Below are 27,220 nucleotides of genomic sequence, written 5' to 3' on the forward strand. Positions count from 1 at the left end.
TCATTTTTTTAACAAAAATTTCTAGCTCAAAAATTTTTTTTATTCAAAATTAATTTAAAAAATAGTAAAAAAATCATCCCAAACGAAGTCTTAGGTTTCGTTTGGGGCGACTTTCTTATTGTTTCTTAAAGCAGCTTTCTAGTATAAAAAATTTAATTTTTAAACTAGAAAGCTGCTTTAAGAAGCCGTAAAAAAAACGTCCCAAATGAAGCCTTAATCTTAAGTTCCTAACTATTAAAACTATCAGATAAATCAAACAAATACGCAACATTCAGGCATCACAATAAAAAAATATTATGATAAAAAAAAATAATAATAAAAACTGGTAGTTGCTGCAATCCCTTAAAGTAGACACAAACATCCATTGTTCTAGCTTTTAAAGAAAAACATGGCACTACTACCTCTTACAAAAAATTAAAAAAAAAATAAAAAATAAAAAATAAAAACCATGAATCTCTTCTTAGACATTCGAAGCTCTCGAGTAACAAGATGGAGCTTCATCTATCCTACTACCATTGAAGATCCCTCAGTCTCATCTGAAGAGTAATGTTCTCACAAATTTCCATCTTCAAAATCTCATTTCAATCTATTTTCACTGAAGAATAGATCTTCCTGACGAACCATAAGCAGGCATAGAAGCCAATTGTGCCAGTCAGCACAAAGAAGGCGTAGGACACGATCAACATATAGCCGAAGTAAAGAATACCAGAGACGACCTTAGTTATCTCCAGCTTCGTGAAGAAATAGAACACAGCATATAAGAATATGTAGATTGCTGAAGATCCAGCAGTCAGATAAGCCCTCCACCACCAATGGTAATCCTCGCTGCACAACTGGAAGTAGCAAAGTACAATCGTGATTTCGGCACAGGTTATGAGAAGAATGATGAAGACGATGAACAAGAAGCCGAAGATGTAGTAGAACTGGTTCAGCCAGATCGAGGTCAAGATGAAGAAAAGCTCGATGAACACGGCACCGAAAGGAAGGATTCCGCCGATCGATATCACGAAAATCGGCTGCATGTACCAGGCCTGCTCAGGTACCTGCCTGGGGATTTTGTTGGTTTTTACTGGGTCATCAATGGCCGGCTTCCTGAATCCCAGGTAGCTTCCAACAAAAACTAAGGGAACTGATATTCCAAACCATAAGAAAACCAGAGCAAACATGGTGCCAAAGGGAACCGCGCCGGAAGACTTCTCGCCCCAAATCAAGGCATTGAGAACAAAGAAGATGGAGAAGACAATGGCAGGGAAAATCAAGGCTGTTTTGAAGGTGTTTTTCTTCCAGTCTGTGCCTTTGAACATCTTGTAAAGACGAGCAGAAGAGTAGCCGGCAAATAGACCCATTAAAACCCATAAGAAGACCATTGCAGTCATAAGCCCACCACGGTTGGATGGGGAAAGGAAGCCTAGTAAGGCAAAGATCATGGTAACTAGTGTCATCCCTAAGAACTGCACCCCGGTTCCGACATAAACGCAAAGAAGACTATAGTTGACTGGAGGCCTAAAAACATCACCGTGGACAAGTTTCCAACCAGATTCTTCCTGGGCTTCTTCCCGAGAGTCTAGTTGATTGTAATTGGCAATATCTCTGTAAAGAGTTCTCATCATAATCATGGCTACCATACCGGAGAGAAAGAGTACAATCATAAGGGAATTAATAATTGAGAACCAATGGATCTGATCATCACTCATGAGAAGGTAGGTGTCCCAACGAGAAGCCCATTTGATTTCACTCGGCTGCAGGAAGAAATGGAGAATAATAAGAGCTGTTCAATGCAAAAAAGGTTTAATAAACTGAATTCAGCACGAACCTCAAAGGTAACATCATAAGTGAACACAACGAATGTATCGGGAGTGACTTCCTGAGGAGTCTGGCTACCAGGAATTATTTTAGTGTTTGCATTGCAAGTCGTCAAATTAGGGTTCTTATCATCCCATTCATGGTACGCATGTTTTACGCTGTTGGAAGAAGTAAATAATCAGAAAGGGATATCAAACGCTAGCCGTGAAAAGTGCAGTATGAGAGAATAATCTTGTTGGTAGTGCATTTTGATGAGCAGGATAATCAGAGATAAATATCGAAGGAAAGCAGAAAAAAACTTTAAAATATTGCATGAATAAATAAGTAATTATAGAACCGTCAAGGATGCTTAATATTAGACAATTTGTTACATGAGCTATGCAATGAAGGATTCCATAAGAATGCATCAATGAAAAATTTGCCCACCAAAAGGGTGGCAAGAAGGAAATATATTGGACAGATCAATTTCCTTATATTAGGTTTTAATCATAACCAGATAATTCAATGCACTCATGAAATAATTGCTAAGGTAAGTGAAATTATCACGTTGAAATTCTAATCTAGCCTTTGATGGGATGATTGATTTACATTCCAAGAAAAAGAGCATTAACAAGATGTAGTTTTAATGTGTGGACATGTCTATTTGAACTTCCTAAGTAATTAACGCTGTCGTTGCCAAGTCCTAACTTTTGGATGAAAAAAATGGAGGGTTGTGTTAGGTAGTCAATAGTCACCATAAAACTTGTCGAATAATTATTACATAAATCATTTAATATATTGTGTTAATGCTAGGGCATTCTCTGGAAGCAACGCTTTGTATGGCCTAAATACAACGACAAGTGTGCAAGGGCCACTGCACCGACATCTGGGTGCAATGTTAAATAGGCAAGGTCTCCCACATCATGTATGGATGTTAGTCCATGAAACTAAAATTATAATAAGAACTTGGAATATAGATTTTTTTTATAGGTAAATTAATGGTAATAATAGATATTATGATTCATAGAAAGATAAATAATCTATACATTCAAAAAACTAAACGGGTTAGAGAGAAGACTAACGAGATTGATGGTTTAAGATTTAAACTATGATATTCTGATAAGAGTCTACTAAAAATGGAGTAGGTGTGATTATAGATAAGAATTTAAAGGATAATGTTATAAAAATTAATAGAATTGAAGTAAGAATTATAGCTTTAAAGATTATTATTGATGCTAAAATTATTAATATTATAAGTACTTATACTCTTCAAATAGATTTGTATACATATTCACAATTAAAATTTGAAAATGACTTACGAGAATTAATGCAAAAAATATCTATTCAAGAAAAAAAATTTATTAAAGGAGATTTAAATTGACATGTTAGTAGAAAGAAATATGATTTTAAAAGTATCTATAGTGGCTATAGATTTGAAGCGACTAATGAATGCGATAAGACCATACTAAATTTTTCTTTATCTTATGATTTTGTAATTGCTAATACCTTATTTAAGAAAAAAGATTAGCATTTCATCACTTCTAAGAATATATATAGTAAAACTCAAATTGATTATTTTCTTATAAGAAAATAAATCGATTAGATTGTAAAATTATTTTGAGTGAAAGTTTATATACCCAATATTATTTATTAGCTTTGAACTTTAAGATGAAGGGACAGAAAATAAAAATTATAGTTAAACGTCTTTCTAGGATTAGATGGTAAAAATATTAATAAAAATATTTTTTAGAGTAAAATACTAGATCTTAAAATTTTATCTGTGCATGAGAAAGCTAATGTTATATGGGAAAAAGTAGTCAGTAATATTAAAAATATTACAAAAGATGTGCATAGAGCATCAAAGGAAAAAACTCATAATAGTAAAAATAATTGGTGAAATCAAAATGTGCAAGAGAAGATAAAAAATAAGAAGATTTGTTATAAAAATTAATTTGGATGTAAAAATTCTAATAATTGGAGAAAATATAAAGAGGCTCATAAAAATTTTAAGAAAGCAATATGCAAGGCAAAGATTTTAGCTTTTAATGATTTATATAATACATTAGATACTAAAGAGGACGAAAGATATATGTATAAATTAGTTAACAAATATATAAGAGTAATAAGAATTTGGTTCGAGTGAACTGTATTAAGGATGAAGATAAAAAAAATGTTTTTATTAAAAAATATATCCAACAAAGGTGGATGAGATATTATTTCTAAGATTTTCAATGAAAATTATGAGAATGTGATTGACTTTAGTAACATTAGCAGCGTAAATGAAAATAAAGATTTTTATTTTTATCGACGTATTAATAAAACTGAAGTTAAAGAGGCTTCAAAGAAAATTAAGTGTGGCAAAACTGTTGGACCTGATGATATTCCAATAGAGGTGTGGAAATGATTAAGAGATGAAATTTCTTAGCTTACTAAAATTTTTAATATTATTTTAAAGACTAAAAAAATGTCAAATGAGTGGATTGATTCCTATTTTTAAGAATAAAGGTGATGCACAAGATTGTGTGAATTATAGAAGAATTAAGTTAATGTGTCATATTTTAAAACTATGGGAGAGAGTTATTGAGCATAGGTTGTGGCGTGATACTAATGTTTATCAAAATCAATTTGGATTCTACCGTGTAGGTTTATTATGGAAGCTATACATTTATTGAAAGGATTGATGGAGAAGTATAGAGAGAATAGGGAGGGTCTACATATGATATTCATTGATTTAGAAAAAGAATATTATAAGTTCTAAGAGAAGTGCTATGGAGAGTTCTAGAAAAGAAAGGGGTTAAGTTATTAAGGATATGTATGCAGGAGCTCTCACTTGTGTTCAAACACAAGATGGTTTAACCAAGTATTTTTCTATTTCAGTTGGATTATACCAAGGATCAGTCTTAAGCCCATATCTTTTTGCTTTAGTCATGGATGATCTCACTAGACATTTGCAAGAGGTTGTACCCTAGTGTATGCTTTTTGCTGATGATATTCTTCTTGTTCATAAGACTAGAGAGGGAGTTGAAGGTAAACTTGAATTATGGAGGTCAACCTTAGAGTCTAAAGGCTTTCATTTGAGTAGATCTAAAACTGGATATATGAAGTGTAGTTTTAATAATAATAGATCTAGTGGAGGGATTGTAACTTTGGGTGGTGAAGTTATTAATAAGAGTACACTTCTAAATATCTTGAGTCTATTGTTTAGAGTGATGGTGAAATAGATGGGGCTATTATTAATAGAATTCAAGTTGGATGGTTGAAGTGGAGGAATGCATCAAGTTTGTTATGTGATAGAAAAAGTACCCCTCAAAGTTAAGGGAAAATTCTATGAGATGGTGGTTAGACCTACAATGCTTTAAGGTAAAGAATGTTTGTCATTAAAAGAAAAGCATAATGTTATGTTAAGTATTGCAGAGATGATGATGCTCAAGTGGATGAGTGGCTTTACTCTTAGAGACAGGATACAAAAAGAGCATATATGTGAAAAGGTTGGAGTAGCTCTAGTGGAAGATAAGATTATAGAGAGACATCTTAGATGATTTGGTCACTTAAACGGCGGCCTTCCGATAACTCAATTAGGAAACTAGATATATTAAATTTGACTTATGTTAAGAAAAATAGAGAAAGACCTAAATAGACTTGTTTAGAAAATATTAGGAATGACCTTTCTTTATTAGATTTAAATGAGAATTTACCTCTTAACAGGATACAATAGAGAAAAATGATTCATGTATCCAATCCCACATAGAGGGATAAAAACTTGATGTTGTTGTTGTTGTATCATGACCAGGCTATCCCAACTAGTTAAGGTTGAATTCCTGAATCCGTTTTCCTATCATTCATGTTAACAAAAGAATTTGGATTTGGTCCTAGTTCACCTGGCATAGGCAACCTCTTCTACACCCTGGCTCTTTCAGATTAATTCTAGTCCACAGCCTTTGTGGCATTCTTTCTGCTGTCCATTTCAGATCCGGAGCTAAACTCTAGCAAAATAATCATTTTCCACTTTTAGCTTCCTTAATGTCATCACCTTGCGCTCATTAAGGGATACTACTCAGATTTCCTTGTTCAAAACTGTTTGGATAAAACGTGGTTTCATCCTACGTCCTTCCATACATCTCAAATCTCATTACAAATATTTTTTTCTTTCTTTAGTGTCATCATATCCTTTTTTTTTTTTAATTATTGTCATCATATCTTGAACAATCAATACAACAAAAATTAGGGGCATCAACAAATAACCCAATCCACCCCAACTTGGATCTGACCCGAAAAATCCGAGTTCGGGTTAATCCGTATAATAATCGGGTCAAGTTCGGGTTGTGCAATCCAACCTATTTTTTAAATAGGTAGGGTTCAGATTGACCCACTAACCTGATTTTGACATGAAAATGGCCAGTTTAATATTTTTTTCCTTAAATTCTTTTATTTGTTACTATAATCTTCTTATTTATTATCAATCAACCTAAAATTTATTGTTAACAAGTTAATATTTTTTTTATTTAAATGGGTTATCGGGTCAAGTTCGAGTTGCTAGAAGGTCGGGTTTGGATCCACATTTTTTACCTGTTTATTAAATATATCGGGTTCGTGTTGACCAAATTAGTTGAGACAATTTTAGGTTGAACTTGAACCCGACCTGTTTTGACACCGTAGCTAAAACCACCTCCATGCACCTTTTATGCATATTTACGAGCATCTGCTATTACATAATGTAATAATTATTGTTAAAAACATTGCCAAAACTAAAGAAATAGAAGCACCCGCATTGAACGATTCTTCTAATAAAATTTAAATGTGGCCGTGAAAACATCATGGTAGTTATTTTATACAGTGAGTTTAGCAAAACATTGAACACCTCACCTGCTTGGAAGGACCTCAAAGCCAACAATACGGCCATCATCACCATCCAAATCTTTATGGTACATGACTTTAAAGCTCAAGTGGTTATTGAGATAATATTTTTTATCCTTATTCTGAAGAATAAAAACATGCGTTAAATATATGATACAAGAATAAATCTCCAACAGAGCTAGAAACAGAAAATTTTATATATTTCTAAGCCAACCTTTATACCCACTCGAAAACCATGCTCATAAGTGAGAGCATGATTTCCATCTTTCCTTTGCCTAGGAACTGCAACAGGCAGATTATCCAAGATCCTACAAAATGTAATACATTCTTAACAAGTGGGATAAATACAAAAAAAAAAAGAAAAAAAAAGTCAATTATAGTTGTAATCTCAGAACAAAACTTAGAGCAATAATGAGATATGAACTTACATATTAACTCGATATTCATCATCAATCTTCTCTTTGAATTTCTTTGCAGCTTTTTGGGTAAGCTTTACACGACATGCAACTTTGCAAGTCTCGTCCATCCTCATTTTAAACTGACAAATACGATAAATGACAAACAAATGTGAACAAGCAGTTGCAAGAACTTTTTCCTCATTACCTTCCTAAGGGAAAACAATTATACCAACTTCAAAAGTTCCCCTTTTATAACTGCAAAACATAGCCTGACAAGAATTTTAACTGATGAAAAAGACTTACTACATATACAGAATTCTCAATGCGATCACCACGAAGAACCTCCCCAAGATTCTCTGCACTATTCATGATTTTGGAGGGTTTACAATAATCTAAGAAATAGTAAACATATGGAAGTTGTGTCTTTGTAGATGAAAGCTTATTCACTTTCACTTGTAGTTCATCACCCTGTGTTTGCAAAACAAAAATAAATTATTCAGCCAATTACAATAATTGATTCACTACTGCTACATTTTTAAAATGCAGATTCATACGTCAGAAACATACAAGAAAATTTATGCGTGTAATTCATGAAATGAAAAAAAAATCAACATGAATGGTATAAAAGGTATCAAAAGATGTCAAACAAGCATAAATGGATATGCAAATTGTAAAACATAGATATGACAAGCTTTTGCATTGAATCACATAACACAACAAACATTTTATGAATTCCTTTGAATTAAAAATTCCACATAAAAGATTGTTGAAACAATACAGCACATCAGATTAAAACATTTTAGATATTGATATAAAATTTCAATTTAACCTACATTAAAGATTATTGAAACAATACAGTCATCATATTGAAACGTTTTGGACATTGATATAATACTTCAATTTAGACCAACCGATAAAGCACAAAGTGACAAACTATTGTGAGCCATTAGCTTTCATGGTTGTGGCATGACCATTAGCAGATTTACAGTTGCGCCCTACATTGGCCAAACGAACCTGCTCTGATTCACTCTGTTTAAGGTAAATTATTATATACATTAAAAAAAAAATGCATTCACCTTAATTCAAATTACTAAGCCTAGCAGACTTACACCTGCTCCACCAGCTCATCACACCAGTTCGAGTCCAGCATTGGGCATAGGTAGCCCTTCACATCACCCGTCATCAGGTGACCTGCACATAGAAGATCACTCAAATCCCACCTATCGTAATCACTACTTCTGGTGCTTCTGGTAAAGTTAGAGGTAAATATTTCTTATATGCTTATTTATTCAATGGCCTTTATTTATTATTATTTCTCTCTTTTCACTTCCCTTTAATATATGTTTGTAGGTGACAACCAGTGTTTTTTATGGATCACATTGTCGGTGGTCCTAGTGAACTTTTAGTGGAGCAGCTTGTTTCATCTCTTACTTTTTCATATTTCACTTGAGTAGTCATTAGTGGGTCTTTGGGAGGGCTTTCACCTGTTGCTCAGTATACTCGTAGTGGCTCTACCCAGTTACTACCCAGGAGTAATGCTGATGACACCACAACGGAGCTGATCACCCACCCTTACTTGACTCAAGTGGTTTCAGGTTGCTCCTCAGGGGGGTCTTCACCAGGCGTTATTTCTCACTTAATTGGTTGTTAATCTGTAGCTTTTGCAGAGGACTTTCATTCCTCTGGTATTTTCTTATTTCAAATTAACATTTGTTATCATATTTTATATATAAATATTTCTCAATGATAACTCTTTCCTTCATGTTCTAGGTCTAGAGCTCTCATATTTCAAGTCAAGATCAATGTTCTGAGCTCGTCGCTCTTTCAATCGGTGGTGGCCGAGGGGAATGCAGTATGCTGTTGCAGCACTACGAGTTTTATTACGGCGAGTGGACCTCAACGCTTTACTAGATTTGTCAAGTTTTCACATGGAGGTCTGCTTACTTTTGGACTTTGCTTCCTCCTGCGGTCTTCGAGATAGCCTTTTACAGATATGTGAGATTTCATGTCGCACTGTTGAGTTTGGGTTGCTTCAGCTTGACTAAACTTCTCAGAGATTGTCTTACATGATTTTTGCTGATTTAGAGGCTGAGACCAGAGCCACTTGGGATAGGATGAGGATAGATCGCCTTGATCAAGATTTTAGATTACAGACTTTACAGCATTGTTAGCGGGACATTTTTAGGGTGTAGATTGTGCTTATGGACATTTTTAGGGTTTTACCCTTAGAGATAGGATACGAAATGAGCATATACATGAAAAGATTGGAGTGGCTCCAGTAGAAGATAAGATTAGAGAGAGTCGCCTTAGATGGTATGGTCATATAAAACGGTGGCCTTCCGATGACCCGGTTAGGAAAGTAGAGGTATTAGATTTAACTTATGTTAAGAAAGGTAGAGGCAGACCTAAAAAGACTTGGTTAGAAAAAATTAGAAATGATCTTTCTTTATTAGATTTAAATGAGAATTTGACTTTTAATATGACACAATGGAGAAAAAGGATTCACGTAGCCGACCCCACGTGGGGGGATAAAGGCTTGTTGTTGTTGTTGTTGTCAACAACGTCTCCTGCAGCTGAACCCTAAAGTCTTCCACCGACGGGGCCTCAATTCTTCCTCCACACTTTGCAGTCGGCTGCTCGGAAGCCTCCCAAGTCTCTTAAGCAATGGCAGATCGAGTGTTACATGCTATGATGATGCTATGGTGTGAAGCAATGGTCAATATATCGGCAGATCCAACGATATAGGAGAAGTCACTCTTTAAGAACTCTTTAATTTATTTGTTTTAGAAAGCAAGAGTACCATTGGTGAAGACAAGAATCATGTTGATGCTATTTTCTTTAATTGAAACCTGCAGGTTAAACTCTATATACTTTTTTTTTTTTATTATAGTGTGTTGGAATCTGTCTGGAAGTAAAAGTTGCAAGCTTTACTGCAAGGACCCTAATGTTGCAGTAATTAGCAATATTTTGCTTTATAATCTCACTTAAAAAAATTGCTACTGAATTACATTGATTATCACATTTGATTTTTTTTTGTTCATAGAAAGTTTATGGAAGTGTCAATTATAAATTGGAGTCGTGTACGTTGTTAAGAGGATTGCAATTTTTTATTCAAGTAAATTTTTATTTTTAAACGTCATATTTGAATAAGAAGAAATCAAATAGAAATTTATTAAATAGTTTTTTATTTATATTAGATATGGAGATATACTTTAAAAGAAAAGCAAAGCAGATGTACATGACACTATATGTGGTGATAACAATGCACAATCCAAGCAAATTCATTTAGAAATTGTGGCGATAACAATGCACAATCCAAACAAATTCATTTAGAAATCAATTATGACGATATCCCTGCAAATCCCAGATTAAGAAAAAAAAATCTGATTAACATCCAAATGAGAGAGATAAGGCGCGAAGATATTATTTACTGAAAGGGCCATATCAGCCTCATGATCATGATTTTCAATGTACGCAAATAGGAAATAAATTGCGAAGATTTAATCATGTATAGTTTGATAAATACAAATGTTGGTTAGAGTATAATATAACAAAAGATACAGCTTATTATTTATTTTGTTATATTTATAGACCTGAGATTGGAGTGCAAGCAAGCAGTGATATTTTTAACAAAAAAAAGATAAAGAAATTGGAAGAAGAATAATAGATTTCAAGTTCATGTACTGGTAAAGTTATCAGTGCTAAGAATATTGCTTCAAGTAAATATGAAGATTTAATGAATAATAAACATGATATTATATTTGCTTTTGAAAAACCTTTTGATTAAAATCGTCATGATTATTGAATACATCTAACTGCTTGTGGGCTCCGAAAATTCGGCCCCGGCCTCCGCTCGCTTTTCTTATTCGGTGAGGGAGTTTTAACGAACTAAGTTCCGAGGTAAATTTTGGAAGGCAGATGGGTTTGTAGATGAGACACTACCCAGAGATTTCGCCCTCATTTGGTGAGGACTTTATGATCTGAGTTCATTTCTTCTCCATTTCTGATTCTATTGGGTATAACATGAAGGTCAACACTGCTAGAATAGATTGCATACATTTCCTTTTACATCGAGATTTAGCTTTTTGTGGTTATCAAGAATCCGAAGAGTGATAATCAAGAATTTTTTTTTGAACTTCTACTCTTTCTTGCATGCCACAATGAAGACATGAGAAAGGTTTTCTTGGATAATGCTCTGCAAAATACTAAACTAATTGCTCCTGAAATTCAAAAAGAAATTATGCATCCCACTGCCACTGCCATTGAGACTTCAAATATCATAATTAATGTACTATACAACAATTTATTCACAATTTTATGGAATGAATCACTAGATATATCAGTCAAACAAGTTGCAGGATTGTGCATGTAAAACAGACGTCTGCTTTAACACTGAAAAAAAGCCATCGAATCACTTTTCACAAAATATGGTTGAGTATATCATGATTACGCGAACAATGTTATAATAGAGCTAGGAATGTGCGTGGTGAGTTTACTAAATACTTAGATCATGAAAGAAAATAATTCAGTTAATTACATATCAACTACAACTAACACTGATTGGTCTGACTAAAAATTATGTCCAAGTTACTTCTTTTTAATATAATTTTTAATTTGATAAATATTATTAGGATTTCATGCAAAAGAAGAGAAATAGAATGACAAAATCATTGAACAATTACAAAGTGGAGAAGCATTTAGAGGTAGAGGCTTGAATCAAGCAGTTGCTCTTCAACGAGTTGGAGATATGCATTGAGATTCACATTATGGATTAATTACAAATTTATTACTTTTATCCATATTTATCATTGAGGTTCTTGAAATCATAATAAAGGATGGTTCAAACAGTGAACAAAAAGATGAAGCATAAGCCTTTGTTTATTCTATATAATGATTTGAATTTGTTTCCAATTTGTATATGATGAAGGCTATATTGAGGGTCATAAATTAATTATCACAAGTGTTACAAAGAAAAGATTAAGACAACATAAATGTCATGACTTTTATAAATATATCTAAATAAAGGCTCCATAATATGAAAGATAATGGTTAGAACACTTTGCTTAAGGAAGTTTGTCTATTTTGTGAAGAAAATAATATAATTATTTCAAATATGGATGATATTTTTGTAATACGAGAAAGATCAAGGCGAAACACTCCTACAATCGCGAATAGACATCATTATCAAATTGAACTATTTTATACTATGATAGATAAGCAACTTTAAGAAATCAACAATATATTTGATGAAATAAATATAGAGCTACTTAAGCATGTGGCATGCTTGATTCCATATGATTTATTATCAGCTTTTGATAAGGAATGATTGATATATTGGCCAAGTTTTATCAATTAGATTTTTCAAATATAAATCTCATCATATTAGACAACCAACCCGATAATTTTATCATTGATATGAGATTTAGTAATGCTTTCAGGAATTTAAAAGGAATTGGTGAGCTTGTTCAAAAATTACCAGTGACTAAGAAGAATAACATTTATCATTTGATATTTCTACATATAAAGCTTGCTCTAATATTGTCAATTGCTATAACGGTCGATTGACCATCCTCAACAATGAAGATTATAGAGAATCATTAATGCAACTGTATGGGAGACACTTGGATAAATGACTGTCTGATTATTTATATTAAAAAGGATATATTTAATAGCATGGATAATGAAATAATTGCAAAATAATTTCAAAATTTAAAGACTCTAAAAGAGAAATTTGTTAGACCGAAACTGACCCAAGGAGGGCCGGTTAAACCATCTCTAGAGCTGGTTTACTCTAGACGGCCAAGCCAACCGTCGGCCCCCTTGTGGGGCCAATTGGTTGAAGAGGAATAGGCGAATTTAGGCATAATTAGATTAAAGAGGGGGCAACTAATCTTGTGGGGCCCATTGCTTCAAGAGGAAGGGATGTTTTAAGCATGATTTGATTTAGGGAGGGGTTGTTTAATAATTAGGATCATATTTGTATGCTTTAAATAGATAAGATTGTTTAGGTTTAGGGTTATATGGACATATTTAAGGAATTTTAGAGGGTTCCTAGGGTTTACTTGGGCACTAGCCGCTAGCTAGAGATTGGGAGAGACAGATCCTCATCTCCAATTGAGGATTCATTATATCTTGTTTGTTTTCTTTCATCTTTTATCAATAAAAAGATTTATTTCTAGTTATTTCTTCCAAATTCTTCTCTAATATATTTTGCAAGGGTTGAAATTCAAATTCAGCAAGGGAAATTCTTATGCCTACAAACATTTCTATCATAGCGGTGTCTTGGGCAGTTTTGGGACTGTTTGGCCTGATTTTTATAACAATTTTCCTCCTTCAAACCATTGCTTTTGTTGTTTTTGGGAGGAAATCCAAATTTTTTAGTCTAACAAATATCTGATGACCTATGGCGGGAAGAAATGTGTAAATATTGGAAGGGGAGATCAGATAAATGAAATTTGAAATTTCAAATCTCCAAACTCAAGTTTCAAATTTAAAAAATGAATTCGCAGTTGTACATGACAAGATCTACCTGAAATTTTCCATCCTAGAGGAGATGTTGAAGAAATTGCTCAAGGGCCAAACCAAAGCATCGTCGTCGAAGGGGTGGGAAGCCGTCGACAGCTATGGAAGTGGGGAAAATCCTAAGCCGATCAAATGAAGGGAAAATCAGAAGGTGGAGATTATAGAGGGAGCATAAAAAAAAACCCTCCCCTAGGGCCTATTCCTAGGGAAGAGTCGGGTAGAGGGCATGTGGAGAGGCGTGAGAAAGTTGGGCATGAGTGGAGGGGTGTTGAATTTGAAAGGAGAGGAGACGAATTTGAAAGGTGAGGGCTCGATTATGATTGAAGAGTTGTCGAATTAGAAAGGAAATGGGATGAATATGATCGAAGGTAGGGGTGCCAATATTTGACACGACCCGAAAATGTGACCTAAACCCGACCCAAATATTCTGGGTTAGGGTCAACTCGTTTGGTAAACAGGTCAGGTTCGGGTTCAAATTTTCAACCCGTTTGAGAAATCGGGTCAAGTCTAGGTCAACCCGCTAACCCAAAATTAACACGGATCTGACCCGATTCCCCTGCTAACCCAAAGTTTGAACGAGAAGATAAAAGACTTCTTCGCCTCCTTCGACGACGTTCCTTCCTGTTCGGTCAGAAGTCACGACAAATAGCCATTCTTTTGTGGATCGAAAGTAATGACGTCGTGTCGATGACGACAGAGAGAGCTCGCTCATTATGAAGGTAACCATTTTCTCCCATTCACTGATTCGCGCTTGAGGTAAAGTTTTGAACAAGTCGATAAAAGACTTTTTTGCCTCCTTTGATGACATTCCCTTCCTATCAGGTCGAAAGTCACAACAGCTCACCAAAAATATAGTGCAGTGTGGAAAAAAAAGGTATAAGACAAGGGAAAATGGGCTCAAAATAAGCCGTAACAGAGTTAAGCCGAAGCACTCTACCGGGTTGCACACTAAAATTTGCCATCTAGAGGAAGAGCGACAAACTTCCACGAAAAAACAAATAAAGAACGTTACTTAGATAGTAGTAAAGAAGAGAAAGTGAGAAGGTCCAATCGCACATGACAAGGAGACTGAAGCTCGTTCACAAATAAAAAAATAATCTCCTGAAGACCAAAAAAGACTCATAGGTGAATAAATGTTTGTTAATTAGCCACGGACGAGGACTTAGGAGCTGTTTGGAAGCAGGATTTAGGTAAAGTTTTGTGTCTGGTTGGATCAACCCGGAAACCCGACGGGTCAGGTCTGGGTTGAAATTTTTGACTTGTCTATAAAATGGGTCAGGTTCGGGTTAAATAGTTCTGGGTCAGTTTCGAGTTGGACCCGACCCGAAATTCAATTTTGATAGCCCTAATCAAAGGGGTGCAAAATTTGAAGGGAGAAGATGGGCTTGTGATGAAAGGTTTGGGTGCCGGTGGAGAAGGGATGATTGGCACAATTGGGGGAAACCAACCCTTGGGAAATGGGAAGCTTTGGACGAAGCAGGGTTTATAGAGGAGATCTGAGGATGAGGAAACTGAATATGTCTATTTTTTAGAGAGATGATGCACAGAGGTGGATCTATAGGGTGGAGAGATAATTTACCGTCAATAGATTGACGAAGGAGGAGATACTGATGGCAGTCGGTATGTGCTTTAATGGGAAAGCGTTGGCATGATACCAGTGGAGGGATACGAGGCAACCCATACGGACTTAGAGGGAGTTTAAGGATTGCTTGTTGAAATGTTTCTGAACCAGCCAAGAAGGTGATTTCAATGAGAAGTTCTTCGTCCTGACCCATGAGGGGGCAGTGGTGGAAAATCGTGGGCAATTTGAGCACCTAGCTAGCAAATTAGACCTACTCCCAGAGATTGTACTAGAGGAAAACTTTATGAAATGGCTCAAACCAGAGATTCGAGTGGCAATTAGAGTGATGAGACCTCATGATTTGGGAATCTATGGAGTTAGCTCAATTGGCAGAGGATTAGAGGCACCTGGAGAAAGGGACGGGAGGCAGCAGCTCCGGAAGCTCGTGCAGGATGACTACTGACTTTTTGGCACCCAAGGAGCCGACACCGGGTACCTTCGAAAGACCCTAAAGGAGAAGACTATAGGTGGAAGAACTGGAGACAACTTTAAGAAGCTCACAGAAATAGAGTTGCAGGAGAAGAGGGAAAAGGGGTTCTATTTCTAATGTGAATAGAGGTATACACCGGGGCACAGATGTAAGGACCAGACTCTTCAAATTCTCACCATTTGTGGTAATGAGGAAGTTGAGGAATGAGTCGTCTTTCCATCTTGCGAACAAGGTGGGTCTTTGGGAGGAGATATTGTTAGATCGGAGCCGACCCAAGGAGGGCCAACTAAACCAGCCCTAGGGCTGGTTTACTCTAGACAGCCAAGCCAGCCGCCGATGGGCCTCATTGCTTGAAGAGGAAGGGAAGAATTTAGGCATGATTGGTTTAAAGAGGGGGCAGATGATCTTATGGGGCCCATTGCTTCAAGAGGAAGGGTTGTTTTAGGAATGATTTGATTTAAGGAGGGGTTGTTAAGTAATTGGGATCATATTTGCATGCTTTAAATAGATGAGATTGTTTAGAGTTAGGGTTATCTAGATATTTGTTGAATTTTAGAGAGTTCCTAAGGTTTGCTTGGCCTCTAATCGCGGGCTAGAGATTGGGAGAGATGGATCCTCCTCTCCAATTGAGGTTCCATTGTATCTTGTTTGTTTTCTTTCATCTTTTATCAATTAAAAGATTTATTTATGGAAAAGATCATTATTGTAATATTTTCAATTTATTATTCCTCGAGGCATAACCGAAGCTATTTTCAAAGCACGTGAAACAGAAGCAATAAACAAGTATGAACAAAGATTGTTACCTTTGTTGTAGCAAGCAAGAAGCGGTCAAAGCCAAAGCAATCAACAAAGAGGAAGAATAACATCACCTTCACTACGAGCTCCAACTTCACACGAAGCAGACGAACCCACCCAAAGCAGCAATCTTTTGTTGAATAAAGGTTGTCTATTGAGCGCTCCTATCGAATCGTCTTTTTCAGAACTCTACTTATCACAAAGAAGGCGAAGCCGCAATAGTGCACATACACAAAGAAGATGAAGCCACAACAACACGCAAATGGGAGTTAAATTGTTACCTTCACTGTGAACTATATCAAATTCGACAGGAATGTTACTGTCGAACAAGGTTTAAAATTGCGCGATTGGGTATTGACTATTGAGGCATTTTTCATTTGTGAAGCGAGGCGTAACCTCAAGACGTTACGCCTCAAAATTCAAAAATTGTGTAAAGTAAAAATAAAGGTTAAAAGTGATTTTTTGTATAATACCCAAATAATATGTTAAATAATGACAATTTAACTTTCTACTAAACTATGAAGGGACAAATTGTTATATATATGAAACTAAAAATTGCATAAGACATACAATGACAAGTGATAAATTATGCGAAATAGAATTGAAATCAAATATTACAAGAACAAAATACCATGAAATATATGAATTATGCAAAAGTATCTAATAACATCAAATTCAACTATAAATTCCTTTTTTCTTAGTTCACTAATTATTTAACATTTAGTTTTTTAAAAAATTTATATAATTGGTAACAACTTAGAAATCATCTACACTACTATCATTGACGGGGTTTTTATTTGAGTCATCGTCATAAAAAATTGATCTCTCCATATCTCATCCTGTGGAATTCAATGCCTCTCAATCAGTTTCTTTTTCATTTATTTCAATTATCTTTCTTTTTTATAAATATTTATCAACATAAAGATAAGAATATTACTACAAAATTTTTAGAGGTGGAGGTGGTGGTGGTGGTGGTGTGAAGTTCAAGTGATTCCCGGTGGTGGTTACGACAAAGGCAATGGGCCGGACGTCAAGGCGGTTGAGAGGAAGTTACTGCGTCTTGGGGGTGCATGAAGACATAATTTGTTCGGGGCTTTAGTTTATGAATTAAGTAAGTTTTAATAAAAAAAAATATAAATCAACTAAGGCGTAGGCCTCACGCCAGTAAGGCGAGACGCACCTCAAGGCGAGCCTCATAAAAAAAATTCAGACGTAAGTCTCGAGGCGTTTTCCAATGGAATTGCGCTGAGGCGAACCTCATATTGTTAAATTTTAAACAATGTCGTCGAAGATGGCGAAGGAGTTCTTTTTTAATACTCCTCTCAAGAAGCAGTAAAGCCCTAAACATTATACTCGCCTCGCGATCGCTCACGTGTTATTAAAAAAAAAATTAGTAAACTGAGACAATGCCTCAATTTGCCTCAAGGCACTACATCTCCAGGCGTACACCTCATCAGAAAAGATCGAACCCCTCATCCGAGCAATCGAAGCCTCGAGTCACTTGGGTTGCCCCTCAAATTGAGGCGTGCCTCGAGGCGTGCCTCGAGGCATACGTTTTGTCTTCCTTTTTAAACGATATTTATATATTTTTTATTAAAACTTATCTAAATTCTAAACTAAAGCCCCGAATAAATCATGGCTTTCATGCACCCTCAAGCCACAACTACTTCCTCTCGACTGCCTTAATCTCGAGCCCCCGCCTTTGTTGTAGCCACCATTGTCGTAGCTGTCACAGGGATCACTTGAAAACACGCACCACCACCTCCTCCTACGCTAATAATGTTGGCATACAATCTCATCTTTATGTTGATGAAAAATATTTATGAAAGAGAACAATACAACAACAACAACATCAAGCCTTTATCCCATTATATAGGGTCGACTACATGAATCTTTTTTCTTGATTGTGTCCTATTAAGAGTCAAATTATCATTTAAATCTAATAAAGTAAGGTCATTTCTAATATCTTTTAACAAAGTCTTTTTAGGTCTAACATAAGCCAAATCCAATATATTGACTTTCCTAACAAGATCATCGAAGGTCGTTGTTTTATGTGACTAAACCATCTAAGGTGACTCTCTTTAATCTTATCTCCCACTAGAGCTACTTCAACATTTTCACGTATATGCTCATTTCGTATCCTATCTCTAAGAGTAAAGCCACTCATCCACCTGAGCATTCTCATCTTTGCAACACATAACTTAATATTATACTTCTCTTTTAATGACCAACATTCTGCATCATAAAGTATTGCAGGTCTCATCACCATCTTACAGAATTTTCTCTTAAGTTTGAGGGGGGATTTTCTATCACACAACAAGCCCGATGCATTCCTCCACTTCAACCATCCAACTTGAATTCTACTAATAATATTCCCATCTATTTCACCATCACTCTAAACAATAGACCCAATATATCTAAAATGTGTAGTCTTATTAATGACTTAATCGCCCAAAGTCACAATCCCCCACTAGATCTATTAGTGCTAAAATTACTCCATATATTTAATTTTAGATCTACTCAAACGAAAACCTTTAAACTCTAAAGTTGACCTCCATAATTCAAGTTTACCTTCAACTCCCACTCTAGTTTCATCAACAAAAATAATATCATTCACACAAAACATACAATAAGGTACAATCTCTTGCAAATGTCTAATGAGAACACCTATGACTAAAGCAAAAGATATGGGCTTAAGGATGATCTTTGATATAATCCACCTAATATAGGAAAATACTTGGTCAAACCATCTTATGAAAGGGGACGGTAACTGAAACGAAGAAGAAGCAGATTGAGAGACGTTAAACTCAACAGGATGAGACAGGAAAGACTAATTTGTTATGACTACGACTCAAATAAAAATTCCCTCAGTGAAGACAGTGTAGTTGATTTCTGAGTTGTTGCCAACTATTTCAGCATTTTTTAGAATTGAATATGAATGAGATTGGAGCTGAGAAAGAATGAATTTGGAGCTAAATTTGATATTATATGATACTTTATATAATTCTTATATTTAATATTATTTTATTCTTGTAATATTTGGATTTCAATTCTATTTCACACAATTTATCACTTATCATTTTACGTCTTATATGATTTTTTTATTTTATATATGTCAATTTATTACTTCATAGTTCAATAGAAAGTTAATATGTCATCTTCTAACATATTATTTAGGTATTATATAAAAAATTATTTTTATTTTTTATTTTTTACTTTATGCAATTTTTTTTTATTTTGAGGTTGAGGCCTACACCTCACCTTACGAACAAAAAACACCTCAATATTCAATTGTACAATTTTAAACCTTGGAAAAAACATCTGAGAAGACATAGTTAAATTATATTACGGTTGCACAAAAAAACTATATAGCTTCTTCCACATCCTGACTAATTCCCTTGACAACATGTCACATGCTCCACTGTCTTATAAAAGTTTTATCTAATTTCCCTCTATTAATCACTCTCCAGACTATTTGAAACTTCCAACATAAAGACTCAGTCTATAAATCTGGCAATTTTCAACCAACTATTTTGAAAGACAAATCTAAACTAAATAATCAGTTAATATTTAATACAATATTATTCAGGTAAACTGGGACGTTCTTGCTCCACTGAAACAACAATCTATGGGCTCCAGATGAAACGAATAGATTCCTATAAAATTTTAGGTGTTCGCAACAAATCCAACTGAAGAGCATTCATCAAGAAAACAAAAAGCCAACCGACAACCAAACATCAAACATCGTGAGTATCCATTTAGGAAGCAAAATAGATATCAAGCTAAATCCCCAGAAAAAAAAAAATCAATCAAATCTTGAAACAAACATACCAAGATTTAGAATAGCAGCAGCCAAATTTTGATTAAACAACCACGCATTGCACAATGGGAAACAAATCACAAACATGCCATCTCAAAACAAGCCAACAAAACTGAGTTCACCCATCACAAGTCTTGATCCCAAAGAAAAAACAAAATAAGATTGCAGATCTCCTAACGAAACCCAATAGACCACTTAAACCTAGCAGATCCGAATAGTTTCCAATACGAAATTAAACTATAAAAAATGGCATTACGTTCTGGAAATCGCGAGGTACGACTCCGGGAAGGTAGAAGGCCAGTGACGATTCGCATAGAAGTAGAAGAACAAATGAAATTGGAACGGCGGCGGGCGCGATCCTCCGGTGATACCCCATGGAGAGAAAGAGAGAGCGAGAGAGTGCCGAAGATAATTGCGGAAGAAGGCAAGAATTATTGGAGGTTGGTTGCTATTGCTGTAACAATTTATTAAGAATTAAGAAGCAGAAATCTGTTAAATTTTTTTTTGTGATTAAAATATTTCAAATTTTTAATAAATATAAATTTTCAAAAATAAATTTAATAATTTTTTTTCCGAAATTTCGTACTTCTAGTGCCCGGCAGATCGCTCCATTTCGCTTCGTGTGGGACCCGCCCTTATCTCTGTTGCGGGAGAGAAGTTTGAGCAGATACACGGGTGAAGTGAGCCAGCCGCTTCCTAGTCGGCTTGAGCTCAACTCGTTTATGGGTTGAAAGCTGAGTTTTAAAAATCATGTTCATGACTCACGAGTCGTCCGAGTTCATTTACAGTTGGACGAGCTCAAATTCCAGCTCGCTTTCCAACCGACTAGCCAACCTCGATAAGACCTCAGCTCGACTCATTTACACCCCTACGAGGATACGGTAAATATTTTGGAGTAAGAATTTGCTAAAATAATTAAATATTTATTTCAGAAGTATATATTTATAGCAGCTGCTTATTTGCAATTATTTAGGATATTTGATAACTCAAATATAATGTAAATGAAAAATTTTTTTTTTCAATTTTAATTAATTATAAAATAATGTATGACATTTTTTTATTTGATTAGTTGAAAATTTATCTCTTGATTTTAGTCTAGCGCACCAGCAATAATATTCATATGTAATGTAAATGACAACGAGTCATCGACAACATGCAAAGTGGTTGTTTTTTTGTGAGGACATTTAGGTCAATTAAGATTTCGTTTGACATTATTTTTTTATTATTTTTTAAGGTAACTTTTAAATACAAAAAAAAATTAAACTAAAAGTCTTTTTTTAAGAGGACAAACTCACACACACATATCGCATACTCAAGACGAGAATTCAAAACCACTCAGTTGATAGCCAAAGTTATCAGCTAACAGATCAAAGTGAGCTGTGTTAAAAGGTGGTTGTAAAAAGATGATAGAAATTGTTGGCGCTATGATGATTGAGATTGTTATGAGTGCAGAGTACCACAATAAGGGGCACTGCAAAGGACAATTGTGAGGGTTGATGGTTGGTTGCGATCAAAAGACGATTATGAGGAATTTAGTTAGGGATGATTGTGAGGATTTGTTGGGTTCTGCGGGCTTACAAATGTGATGTCTTACAAATTTGTCAGATTTAAACTTCGGCTTCGTTGGGGATGGCTTCGTTCTTGCTTTTTAAAATAGTTTTTTAGTACAAGATTTTTACTAAAAAGCTGTTTTAAGAAGCATTAAGAATGTCGTCCCAAACAAAGCCTTCGTTAGAGAGAGCTTTTTTTCCTGGTTTTTAAAGTATTTTTTTAGTTAAAAAATTGCTAGCTTTTTAAGTTCATAAAACACTTAAAATGATTTAGGCTTTGTTTAGGACAACTTTCTTCCTGCTTCATAAAGCGACTTTTTAGTGCAAAAATTAAAAATTTTATACTAAAAAATCGCTTTAAGAAACAATAAAAAAGCGTCTCAAACTAAGGCTTCGTTTGAGACAGCTTTTTTATTGCTTTCTAAAACGGAGTTTTAGTACAAATTTTCTTATTTTTGTACTAAAACTCCGTTTTAGAAAGCAATAAAAAAGCCGTCGCAAACAAAGCCTAAGCCTTAATAAGTTTATTACTAGAGATATCTTATGTGAGATATGTCGTACAAATAAGAAATTTGCTATAAATACAATCTCTAATGGAATCGAAATACAATCTTCTTTTCTGTATATGTCACTAGGTAATGATAAAAAATAATGATGTTAAAACTTTGTTTCATGAGTTATTTTCTTTTGTGACTGTATTTTTTTAAGGTTGTATCAAGATATCGGTTGAAAACTATTGAATTTTATTTTAAAACTAATATAAGATAATCTATTTATATGTAATACTAATCATAAAAATAAATTTTAAGGTTTTAAAAACCATATAATATTTATAAGACGATACTTGACATAATTATCGTTGAATTCAAATTTATTCGTGAAAGACACCCGATCATACTAACAGGTCAAAACAAAGAGTGTACGAGAGAGAGAGAGAGAGAGAGAGAGAGAGAGAGAGAGAGAGAGAGAGAGAGTTGTGTAATACGTGAGAAATTGTGAGTATTTAAGATGGCAATGTATCTAGTTATCTACTATATCAATTAAAAAAAATTTCATAACCAAGGATGGGGCGATCTCCAAAGTATGCAACATTTCTATCGCCTAAATGGGAAGAACTATCTGAAGTGGTCTCAATTTGTGAAGACCTAACTGAAAGGGCGAGGAAAGATGCACCACCTCCTTGGAGGAGGACCAAAAGAAGGAGATCCTAACTTTTTAGCATGGGATGAAGAGAACTCCATGATTGTGTCATGGCTATGAAATTTCATGACTCCAGAAATTAGTTATACATTTATGTTCCTATCTACTGAAAAGGGCATATGGGATGTCTCTAGACAAATCTTCTCAAAAGCTCGGGATGTTGCCCAAATCTTCAAAATTACGGTCAAGGTGAGAAGCACAAAATAAGGAAGCAAGACTGTGACAGAATATGCCAGTCTCCTTCAAAATTTGTGGGAATAACTTGATCACTAAAAAATTATATAAATTATGAGTTGTAATAAAGGGGCATTTTGCTTATGGATATTCATCATCCTTTACTTATAGATTTCTAATAGCTACATGAAAATTTGCACAAGAAAAAGTAAAATAAGTACAACATTGCATTTTGCCTTAAACATGTGCCACCACCTAATTGGCATAAAGAGGATGAGGTTGGAAGGTTTTTGGGGAATTATTTTTTTGTGTATCCAGCTTTATCAAGTTGATAAGGGCAAGTGTGCTTGGGTGAGCGAGGAAACCGACTACTGGCGAGTGGGCTGATGTAGTTAGGGACTTGTATGAGAGCTTCGAGATCACCTGCGTAGAGTGAGGTTAGTGAGATGCTATGAAGGGAGAGCATTGGCTCAGATGATCGTGGCGAGTATAACTAAGGGTACTATGAATACGCGCATCATGTAACTAAGTTTAGTGAAAATGTTTGCCCTAAGAGAGAGTGTGTGACTGAGATGATCTAGGCATGTGGTAAGTATTGAGTTACCATCAACTAGCTGTTAGATATCAGTGAGGCATGCAAGATTACATAATTATTTTTCATTTTTTCATAAGTTCAAAATCTATGAACATTAGTTAAATATCTTGGTCTGATACGGATGCTCATAGTTCGGTTGTTGTTTTTTCATTAATGAACTAGATATTTACAATTTTAGTATAACTCTTCATCCGTAAATAGACGGACAGTCCGAAAGTACTATTAAGATATTGGAGGATCTTCTCAGATTCTATGGTTTGAATTTTGGGGGTAATTAGGAGGATAATATTCCACTGATAGAGTTTACTTATAACAATTATTAGTCCATCATAAATATGACTCTTTATGAAGCTCTGTATAGTAGAAAATGCAAGACTCGTTTGTGACCCATTTGTCTTTAACAAAGGTGGGTAATTAACATGTGATGGGGTCAGCTTTTGTGGATGAAACTACAAGGATCCATCAAATCAAAGAAAGATTGATTTCTTTACAGTATAAACAAAAAAAATATTATTATCATAAATGCAAAATCGTTCATATTAAGTTTGTAATTTTATTTATTTCAAAGTCAATCATATGAAAGATGTCAGCGTATTTGAAATAATCACTATATTATGTTCACGATACATTGGACCTTTTGAGGTTATTAAGAGGATTGATGGTTCTACTTACATGCTACTATTACCTTATCATATATGTTATGCCTAAAAATTTAATTTGAAAAAATTCTTTCTTTTATCTTTTATTAGACAACATTCAGAACTATCTAATTTTATTTATCAATAATAGAATCATATATCAGTGAAAGTAAATTCTATTGATGAAAACATCCATATGTATTTATATTACTTAAAAAAATTATATACAATACTTAGAATCAAACAATCACAATATATGATTATATTCTTGAGCATAAAAAAACTAACTAAAATAAAATGAACTAAACCTGAGGACAAATAATTTAAATTTATAATTTATAATTTTATAAACACGTAAAATGTAAATTAATTGCTATGGTCCAATAATAATTTATCTAATATTTAAACAAATATTTATTATAAATAAAAAAAATCCCGTCGGGTCAACCCGAACCCGACCCATTTTTCAAACGGGTCGATTTCTGGAACCCGAACCCGACCCGTTTTGAAACCGGGTCGGGTCTAATCCAGATTTTTCGGGTCAGATCCGGATCAGATTTTCGTGTCGTGTCAAATATTGAGGGCCAACCACCACGGTAGCGACTCTCAATAGAGTATTGACGTCAATCACCGTCTACTATACCATATGACTATCATAACACCAATGAGGAGGCAGTTGATGTGTTATTGAAGGAAAGAGATAGAGTATTGACGCAACCAAGAATCAACATACACCACATAGAGAATCTTATGAAGCAATTAGAGCAAAAACATCTCAGAGAATAAGTTTTGCAGGGGGTGCTCAAATGTGAGCTAAATTACAGTCTTATTGATGAAAAATTATTCTGTGTGAAGACTGGATGGCAAAAACATTCCGGATTTGCTGCACATTAGCTGTTCTTTTACTGCATTTTTGCAAATACTCAGCAAAATGGCAGCAAATATGCATTCACAATTACACTTATGTTACTCTTTTATTGAGTATTTGCAAAAGCGCGGCAAAAGTGTAGCTAAAGCGCGGCAAAAGTGTAGCTAAAGCGCAACAAATATCCTACTAATGAAATATTTGCTGTCATTTTGCTGCGCTTTTGCAAATACTCAGCAAAAGTGCATTCATGATTGCCATTTTGCTGCCATTTTGCTAAGTATTTGCAAAAGAGACGTTAAAGGACAGCAAATCCGAACTGTTCTCGTCGTCCGGTCTCCGCACAGAATAATTTCTCCTTATTAACAATCATCAATAGTCACACAGCCTTTTAGCAAATTGAATATGATTTTATGAACAATTTGGGTGAAAGCAAAGATTGGGCCGACAACTTACAAGTTGGGATTTCTGGAAACAAGTAAAATACATCCAGCTTTTGCCTTATATTGTTCTGCAAAGATTTCAATTTACACCCAGCGACACTATCAGTACCATTAATAGAGGGCCAACCACCACTGCAACCAAAAGGTTTTCCTAACCAGCGTTCCCTTTTTCATAACAATAAACAGGTTATGCAGTACTTACTTCAATGGATGGTTTGACACCAGACAGAGGACCCTTATTAGATTTCTACATAAGAATTACAGTTGGTCTATCTGATCTTTGATCTTAAGGACAAGGTCACCGAAAACAGAGCACAAAAACAGGTGAAATTATTCTATGCAGATATAGACGTCATCCAGAGGCGAATCAAAGCGTGCCACATCACCTCTTTGTTGTGTATCACGGCTGTATACCCACCGTGTACTATGTGACCTGACACGCTCTGATTCGGCCCCAGACAGTCCGTTGTACGCACATAATAATTTCTTCAAAAACACTGGCATGGTTGACGGATATGTTAGTTGAGTGTAACTATCTCTTATTGTTATCATATTTGTAAGGCGCAAACTGGAGTTTAGTAGAAATTGAAATTTGTAATACAGCTAGTTGAGTCTGTTGTAACTGTTTTCCGTCGGTCAATTACTAATATTGTAATCTTTTTCTAAAGGAGAAAATCAAAGCTGAGCAGGAAGAGAATTACTATGTTCATTTCTTTTCTGTTTCAGAGCTTTGGTTGTGTAGCTGGGAGTGACAAGCCACAGGATACTCGAAGTGCTCCAGTTGTGACCAAGAACCCAAAATCTTCACTGGAAGAGGAAGATGAAGAGGTGAAGTGCAGTGTGGTTACAATTAAAGATGGTGGAGAAGGATTTGGAGCCGAAAACTAAACTTAAATAACCACCATATAGCAAACAGGTCATCAACAACTCAAAACTAATCACAGAGTTAACAACCTACAGATCTTTCAACAAAAAATATGAAGAGAAATGAAAACGCGCCATTTGGACAAAAAGAAGAGTGGGAAACATTTGGGGAAAATAGTTGAAGCTAGATGTTTCAATAAATGACTCAACCCGTCAATCAGGCCCAAAAAATTTTAGTTAAGCTTGGCCTGTTTAATAAAGAGATCGGGTTCAGGTTAGGTTTTTTGACCAACTTATTAAACCAGTTGAATTCAAGTTGACCAACAAATCCATTTTTAACTTGGAAATAATTCATTTGATATTTTTTATCCTTAAACTTTTTTGCTTATGAGTATATTCTTCTTATTTTTTTATCAAATATTTTAAACTTTATAGTTAGTAAGCTAAAAAAAAAATTAAACAAAAATAGGTTTAAAAGGGTTGGTGTTTTTGACCTGTTTATTAAACTGATCGAATTTGAATTGACTAGATTTGGTTTGGGTCAACTTTTATACGGACCCAAACCTGATCCATCAACCCATTTTAACACCCATAGTTAAAGCTCTATAATCACAACATAAAAATAGATAACCACAAGTAAAAATCCCTTTCTTCCAAGAAAACCGGAGA

The 27,220-nt window shown here is 34.7% G+C and overlaps 1 protein-coding gene across 1 annotated transcript; it reads right to left on the minus strand.

Moving 5' to 3' along the window:
- Positions 1 to 292: 292 nt before the first annotated feature.
- LOC110115483 (transmembrane 9 superfamily member 7) lies at positions 293 to 20,689 on the minus strand. Its single transcript, XM_020848730.2, has 7 exons — positions 20,479 to 20,689; positions 7,338 to 7,502; positions 7,065 to 7,174; positions 6,851 to 6,944; positions 6,646 to 6,758; positions 1,814 to 1,961; positions 293 to 1,739 (listed from the first exon to the last, which is right to left on the minus strand). The coding sequence occupies exons 1-7, from the start codon at positions 20,596 to 20,598 to the stop codon at positions 582 to 584; spliced, it is 1,908 nt and encodes a 635-aa protein (XP_020704389.1). The 5' UTR covers positions 20,599 to 20,689; the 3' UTR covers positions 293 to 581.
- Positions 20,690 to 27,220: the final 6,531 nt, after the last annotated feature.

This window comes from Dendrobium catenatum, unplaced genomic scaffold (assembly GCF_001605985.2).
Source record: "Dendrobium catenatum unplaced genomic scaffold, ASM160598v2 fragScaff_scaffold_1483, whole genome shotgun sequence".
NCBI classification, from domain to species: Eukaryota; Viridiplantae; Streptophyta; class Magnoliopsida; order Asparagales; family Orchidaceae; genus Dendrobium; species Dendrobium catenatum.

Coding starts and splice junctions, on each gene's coding strand:
- LOC110115483 (XM_020848730.2), bottom strand. CDS start 20,598: ATGGGGTATCACCGGAGGATCGCGCCCGCCGCCGTTCCAATTTCATTT. Junction 6,945..7,064: donor GATGAATATCGAGTTAATAT/GTAAGTTCATAT, acceptor TACATTTTGTAG/GATCTTGGATAATCTGCCTG. Junction 1,962..6,645: donor TTTGAGGTCCTTCCAAGCAG/GTGAGGTGTTCA, acceptor TTCTTCCAACAG/CGTAAAACATGCGTACCATG.